Source organism: Dermacentor silvarum, chromosome 4 (genome assembly GCF_013339745.2).
Source record: "Dermacentor silvarum isolate Dsil-2018 chromosome 4, BIME_Dsil_1.4, whole genome shotgun sequence".
Lineage (NCBI taxonomy): Eukaryota > Metazoa > Arthropoda > Arachnida > Ixodida > Ixodidae > Dermacentor > Dermacentor silvarum.
Window position 1 is genome coordinate 81,125,258 of NC_051157.2, and position 16,794 is coordinate 81,142,051.

The following is a 16,794-nucleotide window of genomic DNA, read 5'->3' on the forward strand; positions in this document are numbered from 1 at the left end:
GTTCATCTTATTGCGTAGTGTTTAGACGCAACCAAGGACGGAAAAAAAAGGATCAGGACAGGGGAAGAGCGTCACTTGCAACTAATTTATTGAAAGCAGACAAGGGTAAAATATATGGGAGAAGGTGGTCTTATGCACACGTACATTTGCGCACATAACTCAAAGTTTGCATCGTTACCCAATCATATAGTGCAGAAACTGGTGTTCGGTGCTGCGCAAAGCCACAGACGTATCGCTGACACAGATGTCACGTTTCATAGCAATGAAATACGCCTCCATTAATTCCCGTGGCAGGGTATCTTTGCTTTTGCCAAGAATGCGAATATTGAAAAAGTCTGCCTCACATGTGCAGGAATCACAGTGCATAGATAAATGTGCACTAATCTTATTCTTGATCTCCATGGAAGCTTGCTGGTTTGGGCCCGCACATCGCAGAGCCACAGAAGTTGACCCGGTGTGGTAAAAATCATACAAGGCCGTATGTGACTTGCGCGGTCGGTCTGGTGTACAAAATTCCACTTGATTGCGGCAGGGTTTATATCGGTCAGACAGGCCGTTTCATCAATGATAGGGCAAGGGAACACGAGCTGTCTATCAAGAATAAGATTAGAGCACATTTACCTATGCACTGTGATTCCTGCACATGTGAGGCAGACTTTTTAAATATCCGCATTCTCGGCAAAATCAAAGATTCTCTGACACGGGAATTAATGGAGGCGTATTTCATTGCTATGAAACGTGACATCTGTGTCAGCGATACGTCTGTGGCTTTACGCAACACTGAACGCCAGTTTCTGCACTATACGATTGGGTAACGATGCAAACTTTGAGTTATGTGCGCAAATGTACGCGCGCATAAGACCACCTTCTGCTGTAAATTTGGCCCTTGTCTGCTTTCAATAAACTAGTTGCAAGTGACGCTCTTTCCTGTCCTGATCCTTTTTTTTTTTCATCCTTGGTTGCGTCTAAACACTACGGAATAACATTCTTCAGCAATATGTAAACGGAGGCGATGTTTCTTAAATACAATAACATAAGTTCGTTGTAAAGCTAAAAGAGAAGGGATACATACTGGCAAAAATTATGAATAAAATCGCGCACGTATACTGCGTTATCGCGACCTTGGTTCCTGTTATTTTCGTCAACACGTTTAATGCTTGAGAATGCACGTAGTATACTGTCATGGCACTGCCAACGATTTAAGCATGGTGTGAAACTGTTTATACGGTCAAGCGCAATAGAAAGAGAGAGAATAAATGAGTGAATGCATATAAGTGCGAATGTACAAAAATTCTCATAGGTTCATTCTCAAAGTTTAGAACTACGTGGCCTCTGAGAATATCCTGCGGAGTCAGCATTGGCAACCCTTGAGATCATGAAAACTGAAAATCTTTTCCACTCCACTCCGTGAGACAGCCCTGAACGTGTTTTCTGAAACTGCGGACGTCTGGCCCTATAAGTAGCTGCCCGTTTACCCGGCGCTTAAATTAGGACGGCTCTAGGAAAAATGTTGACGACATTTTTCCTAGAGCCGTCCGAGAAAACTAATTTCGCAGTTTAAATTTTCTTCTTATTTTTGGATGGCTCTCTACATGCTCCCAATATCTTGAAATGGAGCGAATGCTTTATCCCAAGGCTGAACTTCGATTCCTTCACAACCGCCAACCGTAACGCCATCTGCCGGTAGCTCTTCATAGGAATCAATACTATCCCGAAAGAATTTTCGCGCCACCTACGAGAGATGGCGCGTCAGCCGCTCCAAGGTTCAAAACCCTTTGTTTTTAAGGCAGAAAGGAGGGCCGAATTATACAGGCATTCGTTCTAGTACCACGTGCGCATGGTCATCGCCATAAGTGCCAAAGGCCGAGGTATAATTAAGCATTGCTCTCAAGCTCATTGGAACATAATACGCTGAGAAGTTCGAGAGAGAAAGAGAGATACAAGCCTGAACGATACGCCGAATATGTTAGTTTTGGCTGATGGCATGGCATGGCTGCTCCAGGTGCTGAGTAATAATTATGATATGCACAGTGCCCACATCAACACCCAAATAACACATTAAGTCACCCACACATACCTACGCAATAGAGATATTTACAAGGTTTTGCTAAGGCTTGCGGACCTGAGGAACATTAGCAGCCCTTTCGTGGTGCGTAACAGGCAGATAATGCTGTGGCGCTGGCAGAGAATGTGCTGCACTTCCAAGCTCGAGTCTCATTGCAAGTGTAGTGCCGCCTTCAAAGACTGTCTCTCTGACAAGTATCAGCAGCAGTCACAAAGAACATGGTGCACCTGTTCAGGGGCGTTACAGACAGAGCACGTTGGCGAGTCCCTCAGGTGAGTTTAGCACTTGACATAGTTTCTGCAGGCGACGTTGAGTCTGATGCGGTGAAGGAATAGTTAGTTTTGCCACTTGAGGCCACGTAACATATAAAAGTAAGACGGATCAATTTTATGGAGGGGTCCGAAGTTGTATCTCTGGCTTGCATCTCTCCACAGGGATCGCTGCAAACGCCAAACGCATGCGGATACCAGTGTCGCCACATGTTTTCTCGAGGCAGGTATCTGGGTCATTTCTCTCAAAGTGTCGTGTGCAGTTTTGGCAGCAGTCAGGCTGGACGTTGCCTTGTATACCGCAGTGGGCTGGTAACCAATGCAACACAACGTTGTAATGCACTTCGCATGTTTTAATAGATAGGCCCCAGATGTCCATGATGAGTTGCTCCTGCGCGCGTGTCGACTTCAGGGGCTGCAGTGTCCCTCGCGAGTCGGAGAAGATGGCCCAAGACACAGCTCTCTACTCTGGTCTATGATGCGCTTAGTGCAGCTAGTTCAGTGGCTGTAGCCAACGTGCGGTGACTGGGAGTGGCAGAGGTGGTAACACTCGCAGACAGAATCCACACGCCAATGACAGATGATGTAGTGGTGACGAAGCCGTCAGTGTAAATATGATGGTGAGCCCTGTGGGTGGTGTTAATATCGATGCGGGGAAGAGAACGAAGAATGTGCCTCGAGAAGGAGAAGACGAAGACCGTGGTGGCTGCTTAGGCGCCATTTATACCTTCTGTAAGAACACACCCATCTACACCTGTGCGCCTGCCTGTTTTATGCATCAATAGGCTCAAGAGCGAAGTATGTCTGCATTGCCCTGGAGTATGTCTCCTGCCTTTGAAACCAACTACTGACGGGACAATTTACAACGGCGGAAATTTCAGTGGTGGCCGTGTTAGTGGCTCCGTAACGTTGTCTCTGTGACGGTGGAGTTGTCATGGTGGCTCCGTCATGGTGGCTCTGTCATGGTGTCTGGCATAGAAAGGCTTTGATAATTGTCAAGGATAATCCACGCCTGCAGCAAGCGGATGATCCGGCACTCTGGCAGCAAAGCGCACATGAGCTCGGAAAAACCCCTGCTGCAAAAGCACTGCAATAGAGAGGCTTCTTGTTTCAGCAAGGGTTCCTACCCTTGTATTTTTCGGTAAGCCTAGACACACGATCAAGGCTTTTGCTTGCGTACGAATTAGCGTTTTATGTTGATTTGGGAAATGCACTGTAGCATAGGAAGGCTGTATCATAGGAGACCTTCACAGATAGTCGTATACGTGTGTAGTAGAGCATTTACGGAGCAGCCACCAGTGTTGCTTGAATGCATGCGGAAGATGTTCACCTATGATCGCATTTTGTCTTTATATCGAACATGAGGTGTCTGTCGAATGTCTTATCCAGAAACGTGTAACTTGACACCATACTTGCCATCCTGCGAACATCGAAATTCGTACAAATTATTGGGACATGAAACCAGAGGGCGGAGAGTGGGAGGGGGGGAAGAATACCCGCCTCCTCCCCTCCCAGGTATTTATTAAAACCTGTATTGAGCACACGCCTTTTGTGGGATACGTACGTACTATAATAACGATGGTTTAGCTTTAGACGTAGCACACGGGCAGCAGAAGCAAGTTTGTAACTGAGACCGACAAGCAACGCATTCTTTTTAGAACACAGTAAGCAGCGACTTCGCTGCTGCAGGTTTTGCCCACTTCAAGAACTTGCCTGTGTCAACTTGCACGAAGCAAGCAGCCTTCTTGCACCTTGTCACCATTACAAAACTTCCAACGGGAGGTTCAGAGACCAACAAGCAAAACTTTTTTTCCGCTGCAGCATTTCTGGTAAAACCTTAGGCAACATTAGTAAAATCGTAAAACAATCCCAAATTTCAGAAGTTTACAAACAATTCGGGAGATTTGGCAGGTATGCTTGACTCATACCGACTGGGAGAGAGCACAACCTTTAACGTGTTGAGTAGATATCCTGCTTAGTGAGGGCTATGGTGACACACTATCTTGTGAAATGATTAAAGCTCTGCGAAGGAGAAATGTCTCAATAAAAATGTATCGTATTCTACAATCTTACAGGTAGGTTACAACAGCTCTATATGCGGATATCATCTTCATATAAGGAGACTTCAAACGATGCAAGAATTAATGCACTTCTCAAGGCCAATGAGAGAGATGTTAAATACAGTCGGACTTAATACACCAGCCTGGGGGACTTCTTCGATGCATTGTGCCACCCCGATCTGTGTTACCATCTATTGTGTACATGTAGACTGACCGATCAGTAAGGTATTGCGAGATCCAGTGGTACATGCAACCGTCAACTCCCACAGTCCTCGGAGCGAATAACATAGCCTCGTCAATGACGTTGTCGAATCCTCCGTTGACGTCGAGCTATACGGCGATAGTAATGTGTCGTGCAGCTTTGTTGGTTGGACGCAATTAGCAAGGATAATCACATTGCCTAGGCTGCTGCAGCCCTTCCTGAACACCGAAATTTGTGGAGGGCAGACATTCATACTTATCAGCACCCAGTCTAGGTGCGTCGTTATGGTCTTCTCCATAAGCATTCCTACGTATCTGAGAAGAGCTATCGGATGATAGGAGTTCTGTTGGAGACTTGCCAGTCTGTAGTACAGGGATGACATGAGCCTGCTTCAAGCAAGCTTCAAGGCTTCCACTCTCCCAGGTGGCATTGAAGATGGCAAAAAAGGCGCATCTTTGCCTTGTCGTCGAAATGTGACAACTCGGTGTAGCTGATGCAGTAAGGGCCAGGAGATGGCGCCTTGTTCAAAATCCCAACGCGCCAAGCAGCTCCGAGATTGAAAAAGATTCGTCTGTTGCAATAGTGTTCGTTGTCGCTGGAACACTCTGTGCTGGTCAGACCAAATTGCGAGCGCGATCTTGAAGCAGAAAGCCTCCACCACGTCCAACTTGTTGATGTTACGGGACTGTGCAACAGAACTAAAACGATGCAGTTTAGTCTACGGGGCTCTCAGGTTGCGTGCAATGCTCCACAATCTTGACACCGGTTTTATGGGATCAAGTCAGAAGCAGAAGACCCACCATTGGCTCCTGTTCAGCTGTCCAGATGACGTTGGATATATCTTTTCCTTCGGCTAGCGTCGCGAATGCCATCTGCAGACAATGTTCTTCGCGCACCTCCTCCACATTTGCGGCGCATATATGCCCGGAGCTTTTCGTACTCAATATCATCCGTTGAATGAGTTCGAGGTGGTTTCATATGTTTAGTGCTACTCTGTTTTGTTCGACTTAGCGCACCAACAAGCTCCTCGCACGTCAATTACTATAGGTATGAATTCAAGATTGCAGACCTTCTTTGTGTGTACCTGCATAAACAACCCAAAGAGTTGTAGGTTGGTACGTCGTCGCGGCAATTACTTTCCATGTCTGCGAGCCAAGTCGCCATAGACATGAGGCGCGAAGAGATCATGGTGACGGTGAATGCTTTGGATTGGTCTCCCTTATAGAAGGTTGGCTGCCCGTCGTTAAGAACTTCCAAGGTATTTTGATGTCCTAGATAAGAAACGCGTTGAACGCGGACTGAAGGCCTCTTACCGCCAGGCCAGGATCAGGTGCGTTTAGATCCACAGTTAGTACGTGCTGTCTAGGTGTTCCATCCAGAATGTCCTGCAGCCGATGCACATCAAATGTAGCCCGAGGTGGTATACATGCCGCAGTCACTGTAAAGGCGAAGCTGTCCTACTTCATTGCCACTGCTATATACTCGTTGGATGCATCGGCTGGTATGGTATGCGCACTGACATTTAAATAATTTCGAACAGCCAAGAGAACTATGCTGGTATATGCTTCTGTCAGGTGAAAGCGTGATGGCGTGTCCAGAAAGGGGAATGCCGGTGCACACTCGGTGCTTTGAAGTGGCGATCACCGGAAAGCTGTGCTTGTATAGAAATTGTCTAAAGCCGGTGGAACGACTGCAGAGGCTGCAGGCATTCCATTGAAATATGGCTGAAGAGATGACGCTATCTTCGATTATCTTGAATTACTGATGTTCACTGCACACTAATTCTTATAATAATCTAATCATTGTAAGTTTCCTTCGTATCGAAATACCTATTTTATTAGGCGTCGTAAATTATTGTATTGGAAGTTATTACCTGTCATTTATTAACGGAATTGAGGCATTATAAAGCGACCCATTTTTTTTAACATGGGTACTTAGTACAGTTGTTACTGAGTCTCATTTAGAAGGGCTAGTTAACTATATGTTAGAAAGCTTCGCTTTAATAAAATAAAAGGTTTCTGCGATGCAACCTTACACAAGAAAAAAAATTGCTAAGTCATTTCAGACAAGGGATTGAATTAATTATTTCACTTGTTAAATGAATGTCTTCTTTGCATATAAGACATATGTTATGTCAGGTTGCTAATGTGAAGCATCACTGATTCTTCCTTAACATCTAAGGCAAAGACAAAAATGCAGCGCACAGTGTTAGAAATTGCCCATGTATAGAAATATGTGTAAACGTGTGCATGCACGTCCCGAAATGTTGGCGCATCGCTTGCCAGCTAAGATCACCGTTCGCAATAATGTCAAATCCTTGCATTAACCGCATAGAATTTTCACTCAGCTGCCGCAAAGCACCTAATTATTTAAGCACTTAAGCAATTAAGCACTTAACTTAATTAATTGAATTCGATCTTACCTCACCAACCGGAAACAGTTTGTTCTAGGTCGAAAGCTGCAGCCTTGAGGTTCTGCCTGTAACCTAGGGAGTTCCCCAGGCGTAGCTTACTTGGCCCTACCTTGTTTCTTATCTTAATTAATGACATCGTTTCATCAGTTGACACTTGCGCCATAAACATAAAACTTTTTGCAGACGACTGCATTCTTTCTAAGCCAATTAAATCTGAAAAGGACCAAGAGTGCTTGCAGAACAACCTGAATTCTCTTTCCAATTGGTGCAACACATGGTCAATGTAGTTAAACATTAACAAATCAGTCTTCATGCCAATCTAGAACAAAATTAGCCATTTTTCATCTAGGTACACCTTAAATAATAATCCCCTGATCGAAGTCAGTAATTTTAAACACTTAGGGGTCAAGATTACAAATGGACAGTCATGGATTAGCCATACTGACGGCGTTTGTTCCTCCGCTTCAAGAAAACTAGGATTTCTTTAGACATAAACTAAAAAACGCGCCATCGCAGATAAATCTTCTTGCATATAATAATTTCATTCGAGCCCGTCTAGAGTACGCATGCGTGGTCTGGGAACCATATTTTAAAAAGGATGTTAATAAACTAGAAATGGCCCAAAAGAGAGCAGTAAAATTCATCTATAATGCCTATCACTATCTTGATTCATCTTCATTACTGATGGCTACTAACAACATTCCACTCTTGAAAAACGCAGAGCTATCGCTGCAGGCTCAAGTTACTTATCCTGCTCCGAAATCGGCAGTTTAATATCGATCCCGGTCAATTAATTTTCCCGCTCTTCTTCCCGGCAGACCAGACATTGTCACAATCATGATCTGACACCATACTTTGCACATACTAACCTTTTCAAACACTCGTTTTCTCCGCGAACCATTAGCGAATGGAATGCACTGCCTTCAATTGTTTTTCCAGAACGTGGCTTTCATGACTTCAAAAAACACATGCATCTTTTCGTGTAAACTGCATTGTTGTTCTTTCCATACTACATTATGACAACGCATTACATAAGTTGTGTTTGCTTTGCCCTTGTGTACAGATAACTGTTGATACATAGTTGTGCAAATTTTTTCTACACATGTATATTTAATCATCTCTGTTAGTGTATGATTGTCTTACAGTCGAAATGTTTATTATAACCTGTCGTATAACTTGTTAATTTCTCTTACTTTGTTCCCTTTTTTGCCCCTCCTGCTTGGTGTTCAGACTGCAGTAAGTAATAAATAAAAAATAAAAAGATTTTAATAATCTGTGAAGAACTTTAGAGGACTGGGACGGTATAACGTAAAACTATTCCAATCTGTTTTTACCCCCAATCGGCCATTAGCCCTCCATGATAGGTCAAAAGGGCTCAAGGTCTGCCCATATGGGCTTGACTGCCACCCATATGGGCAGACTTGGAGCCGTTTTGACCTATTACGGAAGGCTCATGGTCCATTTGGAATAAAAACAGATTGGAATAGTTTTACGTTAAACCGGCCCTGCTTGGTTTTGGTGTAATGTTGACAGTAATTGCTCCTCTCAGCTAACGTACCTGTAAGTATTGTTAGTCACAGCCATTAACGATGGGTACCATCACGTCTACGCAGTCATGCAGTGGTCACATTGAAATGAAGCTGCTAACAAAGACGCTTTCTAGCCGCTGACTAACGAATGGTGGCTTTGCACCCAATCAAGGAACATCAATGAGGACGCAGTGACGCGCTCAGCTTGCAACATATGGTTGCAATATGAGGCCTCATTTGTCCACCTGCTTTTTTTTTTTTTTTTTGCTGCAACAGCATCCGCCGACTGGAACCCAAGCGAGTTTAAACATAAAGCTTGTTAAACTGAATACAATGTGTATATCAATAAGCACCATGTTCCAGGGTCTTCGCCACTATCTCCTCACTGGCTGGCCCAGATCCAGCAGAGTTGAAGGCCTGCAGGCGAATGGAGTACTCGGTGTTCCGACGGAGGTTGCTGAGCGTGAACTCCTCCGTGTCGCTACTTCGTGAGCTCTCCAAGGTTTTGTAGACGTACTGTTCCCCCGAACGGTGCAGCTTGTAGCCTAGATAATATCCTTTTACAGGGCTCCGTCGTTCCTGAGACGGGGGAGCCTATGGAAAACGAAACAAATGCTTTAAGGGCAAGAGCATTCCTTGTTGTGGTGACTAGGACGTCAGATATGTGTTCCAAGGTTACTTGTATCAAATAGAGTGAAGATGAAATGTAATATTACAAGGCCTTTCACAGACACAAGTTCTCACTGATGACTCAGGCACTCCCGTCACTGCTGCTCTATTTGTTCTCCCACGGATAAGAAAAGCGATTTGGGCGAGTTGGTTTAAGTTCATGGTGTGGCTTTTGCAGTGCGAAGTACCGAAGTTTGAAAAATGCGATAACGAAGGGTTAGCAAAAAAAGGACAAACACAAGTGCTGTATAAACAAAAGGCTGGAGGAACGCAAAAACGATTTAGCTAATGTAAGAACAGCTAACCTAGTGTTGCACTGCAACAGCTGTGGTTGTGAGCCTCGGTTTGAAGAGGTAAATGTGCTGGATAGCCATCACGATCTGGGAACACGGGATATTTCTGAGACATATTATAATAAGGAATCTGGCGACAGGTGCGTCAGTCAACCATTCGTGGATTTACACAATAAAGAGTTCACGCTTTTGAGCCTATGTGAACATTAATCTGATCTGGTTTTATTCTATCTGCAATTTTTGCCATGCACGAGTTTTTGCAAGTTTTTATTGCTGGTTTACTTACCTACGAATGTGACTAGTGTATTTGCCGCAGTGTTTATAACCCTATCATATTGTGTATATCTGTTTTCTCGTGAGGTTGACCTGAGCTGGTACGCTCTAATTTGCTACTCTGCACCGGGAAAATGGGAAGGAGAGTGAAAGTATAGGAATGAATGATGACGAGGAGAAGAGCAGGAAGGAATGCGGATACATTAGCGAGTGGCCTTACTAAAGCCGTTATTCTAGTTCTGCGTCAGACAGGAACTTCAACAGCGCTGTATTGCCCGCGTCGCACTTGCATTATCAGGCCATGGGCCGAGAATAGCACACTCCGACAGTGATTGCCCGCCAACTCTGGCTAGGAAACTATAGTGTCCGTCTCTCCTGCATTTATGCTGGGTAATCACATAACATGTGTTGCAGGGTTTCAATCGACTGACAGTCTTCAAAATTAGGGCTGTTGGACCGGCCGATGCGGTGTGCGTAGGGGTGGGTGATAGCAACGCCCAACGGAATTATCCGTGGCAATGACGTTTGGCAGCGCGTAAAGTGTCCGAGAAGTTAGATTAGACAGTACAGTATCAGTAATCTTGCATTACGGTTTTCTAACTGGCAAAGCATTGACGTAAGCTTCTTGTTGCGCATTAGCAAGAAAGTGAATACTACTCTATATACGCGTTCGGTTCCTCTAGTAAATGCCTCTTTTTTTTTTGCCAGCTGCACCGACTAATTATCCAGTCGTCCACCCGTAGTCCTACGGGACTACCATAGGAGCTTTACTACATCGAAATTCCAAACAAATATAATAGTACAAACCTTCCATTTGATCTTTATTGATTTAGAACTCGTCGGCTCAATCTTGATGTCTGTTGGGGGGTTGCTTGGGGCTGAAAGGAAACAAAGAAGAAGCGAATGTGAGATTTCCTTTTGTTTTTCAAGGTTGATCTACTTCCGCGACAGCAAGATGGTCCATTTCTCTGTTCTTAGCTGCAAGCATAGGAGGAGTATGGCTAGCTGCAGGCGGACCTAGCCTTGGAAAAGAAATCGGCGCTTTCTCCTCCCGAGCGGCACTCATCAAGCACGGTGAAGTCTGAAGCCCATCACGGCAGTTCAAGAGAACACTAACAGAAAGGAGAGAATTGGCCTCCCAGGTGCAGTATTTGTACACTACTTCCCTCAGAAAGGCGGTGGTGGGGGAGTATAAAGTAGAACACAGTTTTCGTGTGTGTGCGCGCGTCTTATATGCTACACTTTAAATTGGCAACTGTTACGTTAACATGCTCTGCCGGTATAAGAACTTCTTCGGGCGACCGTTATTTATAGCAAGGTCATAGAGTGCGTGTGTCTATAAGTGTTTGTATGATTGCTCGTGAGTGTTTCCCAGAAGAGGCAGATGGCTGCAGTTTGTATTCATCGGGACTCTCTTGATGGCGTCCTTTAATATATGCAATTGTAACCAGCACAGTTATTAACTTAATTAGTCATACGCCATTTCTTTCTCTCTTTCCTTTTCAATTTTCTTTCCGCTTTCCGCTTCCCTCTGTACGATAGCAAACCCGGTGAAATATAATAAGCCAACCAGCTTGCCTTCGTTCCTGTTTCTCTCTCTCTCTCTCATACGCTGTCTTTTTTACCCCACATCCATTACGCCGCCTAAACAAACCATTATGCTCGTTTCTGAGCGGTTTCCTGGAGAGCCACAATAAAGTTTTAAAGCAACTTATATAAACCAATTTGCGCTTTGATGAGCTGTGCGCTAACATTTCCAGGCAGTGTCGATTGCCAAATCGATTACTGGGAGCTCAAGAAAACACCAGACCGTCAGGTGGATCCATATACTGTAGAAAGCATATAGGCCTTGTAATCTGTACATCTAAACAACACTTTACGTCATATAGGATCACAACGTAGTTTTATAAAACATCATAAATATGTATTATCGCATATAATAAATGGCATCACGGTTACAGCACCGCGTTTTTTTTTTTTTTTTTAAGAATTGAGGTGAGAGAATTCGGCGGGGAGGGAGTGTAGCTGAGAAGTGACAGCTGGTGGCGACAGTCGGAAGCATTGTGCTGAAACGCGCTGAAAGCGCAGGACGCCTGCGTCACCCGGCGGCTGCACGCGCAGTAGCTACGACAAATCAATATTTCTCACCGAGGCTAGCATCGCTAGATGGCGCCACCCTGCTTTGCACAGTGCCCTCGCAGTTTCTTTATGTAAGCTTTTCCTTCTTTTTTTTTTGCGAGAGCTTTTTTTCTCGAGTTTGACCGACCTAAAAAGTCCCCAGAGAGAAATCTGGGGACTTTTCGCAGGGGTATCTTGCTCCTAAATGTGCCTTTTCTTACGCACTACGGAAGACGACACACGCTGCTTCGTCAGCAGCCTAAACTTCCGGCCAAACGGGATCATAGTGGCGGATAGAGTCTATAGGCGAAGCGTCAGTTTTTTTTTTGTGCTCACTGGCTGGCCCATGTGAATAGAAGGCATGTAACATAAAGTTTGCCACTTTGCAGTGCGTCTTCGGCGCAAAGCCAGTGGCACGGTCATCGACAACGGGAGGAGAACGTGCCACATGGGTACGTTCGGCGTATACACCGACAAACTACCAACAATAACTTCAGTATAGCCTACAACTGAATGTCTAACACTACACGAATTCGCATTAACAACGTATCATTCTTAATTGGTCTGCGGGCGCTAAAGCGTCATCCACCTAAGCCCCCCTTCCGTGCTTCGCTCCCCTTTGGCAGAAACGCTCCATTTCATGCATGGTGTTGAAGCAAAGGAAAATAACCCCTATGGCAGAATTCAAAGGGGGAAATAATATAATAATGTAAAATTAAGCAATTAAAAAAGTAATAACTTTATCAAACAAGTGACCTTTTTGGGAATGCGAAAAACGCTTTAGTTAATCGGAACCAAAATTTGCGACCCTCTCTGTAAACGGAACAACAGAAGGAAGCGCCAAAGAACTTCTTCGATATATCAGAAAGATACAGCATCTGACATACAGGGTTTTTCAGCGAACACTTTCAAAAATTCTTAAAGGTTGCCTGGGGCAGATAGCACAATTCTTGTTCATGAGCTGGTCTACTCGAAGAGGCGGACATTACTTGCACAAAAAAATTGAAATGCCTAATTGACTAATTAACAAAAATCCACTAATTATGTTTTGAACTAATAACCTGATGGCCCATATTGCAATTTACAAATTGTAGCCGTGCAGTTCGCAAGGCGGATACACTTGGAACGAATTCCCGGGATGACACCAGTTTCGAGATATTAATTCCCAAACTTTGCGGAGAAATGCATTGGCGTTCTAGTTAATATTGTGCTTCAATGCATAAAGCGACGTTTCGTTAAGAACATAACTGGAACGCCAATGCATTTCTCCGCAAAGTTCGGGAATTAATATCTCGAAACTGGTGTCATCCCGGGAATTGGTTCCAAGTGTATCCGCCTTGCTAACTCCACCGCTACAATTTGTAAATTGCAACATGGGCCATCAGGTAATTAGTTCAAAACATAATTAGTGAATTATTGGTAATTAGTCGAATATGCATTTCAATTTTTTGTGCAAGTAATGTCCGCCTCTTCGAGTAGACTAGCTCATTAACTAGAATCGGGCTATCTGCTACAGGCAACCTTAAATAAATTTTGAATGTGTTCGCTGAAGCACCCTGTATATTGTTTTGCGACACCTGTCTTGTTTTTAGAAAGCCATCCTTAAATATTACGTAGATCGAACCCACATGCTGGAGTATATGAGAAGTGAAGGAGTTAAACAAAAACCACGCAACTGAATAAATTCTGCACAGCATTTTGCACCATAGCGGTTACCTGCCTGCCAGTGAAGACTGCAAGAGGCGGGGACCCACCACGTGACCCACATGACCATGCGTTAAAGTGTCTCCGGGATTGGCCCTATATGCCATAACAATGTATCCAGGGTCGGCATGCCGACTAACAAAGGCCGATCCTGGAGATTGAGCAACAGTAAACTGCACCTTACTCGGCAAAAGACCAACCAGGCAGACGCGCGAAACCCGAAACCGTAGGAAAGTACACACAGGTAGGTTTGCTTTATAAAATAATTAAGCTGTTGTTGACGTATAGTTCTTGCAGTGAGAATATTTAGGCATCACTTATTTGATTCCATATTAATTCCGTAGAAAACAAGGCTAGCAGCCAGGACACCTGTAAGAGTACTATAGATGATATTGCTGTCCTGCATGTGAGCTATTCGTCAAGACGGCAGAACCCTCCCAGAATCAAAAAAGTCCAGAAAAATAAACGACAAGAAAAGAAAAGATCCATAGGAACAAATGGAATTTCGTCCAGATTGGTATTACAGATTGGTAATGTGCTTATCCTTACCACCATATTAGTGTTTCTTGCGCAGGTCGACCATTACCTGAGTAGCACGTTTCAAGAATAAATAGGAACTCTATGGTGCTTTGTGTACGTGTCTTCGTCGCGGGGCAATTGAGATATACTTCTTAGACCGTTTATATGTTTGTGTTTTTCACAATATTCATGGGTGCCTGAAATAAATACCATGAACAAGAAAATCCGGGAGGGTTCGTACAGAAAGCTTCGTTTTAAAAGCCGGTGGCAAAGACGCAAGTGGGTAAAAATGTCATTGGTTTTATTGCCGAGCATGCACAGACCTCGAGTAAAGTGCATAGATTTTCTGCTTTCCCTAGATTTTCTGCTCTTTTTCTGCCCGGTCTGTCCATGACGTTCGTAGTTTCGTGGGGCTTTGTTCCTACTTTCGCCATTTTGTGAAAAACTTTGCGGCGCTCGCACGTCCACTCACTGACCTTCTCAAACAAGACGTCCCGTTTTGTTAGGGTCCTCTACAAGCTGACGCCTTCTCTGAGCTCATCGCCGCCCTAACGACTCCACCTATTCTGGCCCATTTTGACCCAGCTGCTCCTACGGAAGTGCGCACAGATGCTAGTGGTCACGGCATCGGTGCAGTTTTAGCCCAAAACCAACAAGGCGTTGACCGTGTTATTGGGTACGCAAGTCGTCTCCTATCGAAATCTGAACGCAATCACTCTATTACGGAAAGGGAATGTCTTGCCCTTGTCTGGGCGGTTTCGAAGTTCCGTCCTTACTTGTATGGCCGCCCTTTCCGTGTTGTCACCGATCATCACGCTCTTTGTTGGCTTTCTTCACTGAAGGACCCTACTGGACGACTTGGTCGTGTGGCGCCGCGCCTTCAGGAGTACTCTTACTCAGTTACCTACAAGTCTGGCCGCCTCCATATGGACGCGGACTGCTTGTCCCGCTACCCTGTTGACCAACCAGAGGGACCGGACATCGAACCTAACCCCTGCGTTATGCCTATGTCTCAGTTTCTCCAGATTGGTGACGAACAACGCCGTGATGCTTCTTTGCGTTCGCTCATTGATCGGCTGGAATCGGCACCTAACGACGCCTCACTGCGCATGTTCGTCCTCGTAAATGACACACTTTACCGTCGTAACGTCCAATAAGATGGCCCTGAGCTGCTTCTCGTTGTGCCTAAACAGCTGCGTTCAACGGTACTGCGTGATCTTCACGACAAACCAACTGCTGGTCACCTTGGCGTGTCCCGCACGTACGACCGTGTCCGGTGCCGCTTCTTTTGGCGCGGTCTCACCCGGTCTGTTCGACGTTACGTGACTTCCTGCGACAAATGCCAACGTCGGAAACGTCCTGCCGCACCCTCGGCTGGACTGCTTCAGCCACTCTCCATCCCGACCGAACCATTCTTCCGTGTTGGTTTGGACCTTCTCGGTCCTTTTCCTGAGTCACGATCCGGCAACAAGTGGGTCGCCGTTGCTATCGATTATGCGACCAGGTATGCAATCACTCGAGCGTTCCCCACCAGCACGGCCACTGACGTTGCCGATTTCTTGCTCCACGATGTTATTCTGCACCACGGCGCCCCTAGCCAATTGCTCACAGATCGAGGCCGCGCATTTTTATCATGAGTAATCGACGATCTCTTGCGCTCCTCCTCAACGCAGCACAAGTTGACCACTGCCTACCATCCCCAAAGAAATGGCCTCACCGAGCGCCTAAATCGAACCCTCACGGACATGCTCTCAATGTATGTTTCATCTGACCACCGTGACTGGGACCTGGCGTTACCTTACGTGACCTTCGCGTACAATTCATCGCGTCACGATACCGCCGGTTATTCACCCTTTTATATGCTCTTTGGCCGGGAACCGACGTTATCAATGGACACCCTACTACCGACTGCTGCCGCGCCGCCTAGCGAATATCCACGTGATGCCATCGCTCGTGCCGATCACGCGCGTCAGATCGCCCGCTCTAGGCTGTTGGCCTCGCAAGCGACCCAGAAGGACCTCTATGACAGCCGGCATCACGACGTTCGCTTCTCACCTGGTGCCTTAGTTCTCCTGTGGTGTCCATTGCGTCGTGTTGGCTTATCCGAAAAGTTGTTATCTCGATACACGGGTCCTTACCGAATCGTCCGCCAGGTCACGGACGTCACCTACGAGATTGTTCCCGTCTCTCCGACTTTACCGCCTGCGATCGCTCCCAGTGACATAGTTCGTCGTCAGCAGACTGAAAGCCTACCGCCCTCCTCCTAACGACAATGTGTTAAGTGCGCCGAGACGGCGCGTCCACCGCCGGGGGTAATGCTACGAGAGAGACATTCAGCCTGGGGCGGACGACGAAGAAGACGGTTCTCTCTGGTACTGGTGGCTGTCCACCATCTTGGCTACTGTGTCTCTCCCATACTGTAAATACAGTGTAAATAGTCCCGCCTTGTGTCGTTCTACGTAACAATAGCATCCAACCGTCAACGGCCGCTGCTGCACCACACAAGTGAAATATACGCTTCAGGCATGCGGTAAGAGAACCAAATACGAACCCAAAAGCGGCTTAGTACTCCGCTGTTGAGGCCGAACGCGACATTTGTCTTTACGGCGACGGCTGCCGCGTTGTATTTCGGTCGCGCAATACGACGCCTGCCGCGTTTCTAGCTGCGGTCGCGACGACC

General features: G+C 45.7%; 1 protein-coding gene across 1 annotated transcript in view; it reads right to left on the bottom strand.

Annotated features, from left to right (window-relative positions):
* Window positions 1–16,794, bottom strand: part of LOC119448722 (Down syndrome cell adhesion molecule-like protein Dscam2) — a 355,923-nt gene that overhangs the window by 86,255 nt on the left and 252,874 nt on the right. Inside the window, exons 16-17 of the mRNA XM_049666474.1 lie at window positions 10,581–10,651; window positions 8,892–9,132 (exon numbers count right to left, since the gene is read on the bottom strand). Of these exons, the coding sequence (XP_049522431.1) occupies window positions 8,892–9,132; window positions 10,581–10,651 (312 nt within the window). The remainder of the gene's footprint in view (window positions 1–8,891; window positions 9,133–10,580; window positions 10,652–16,794) is intronic.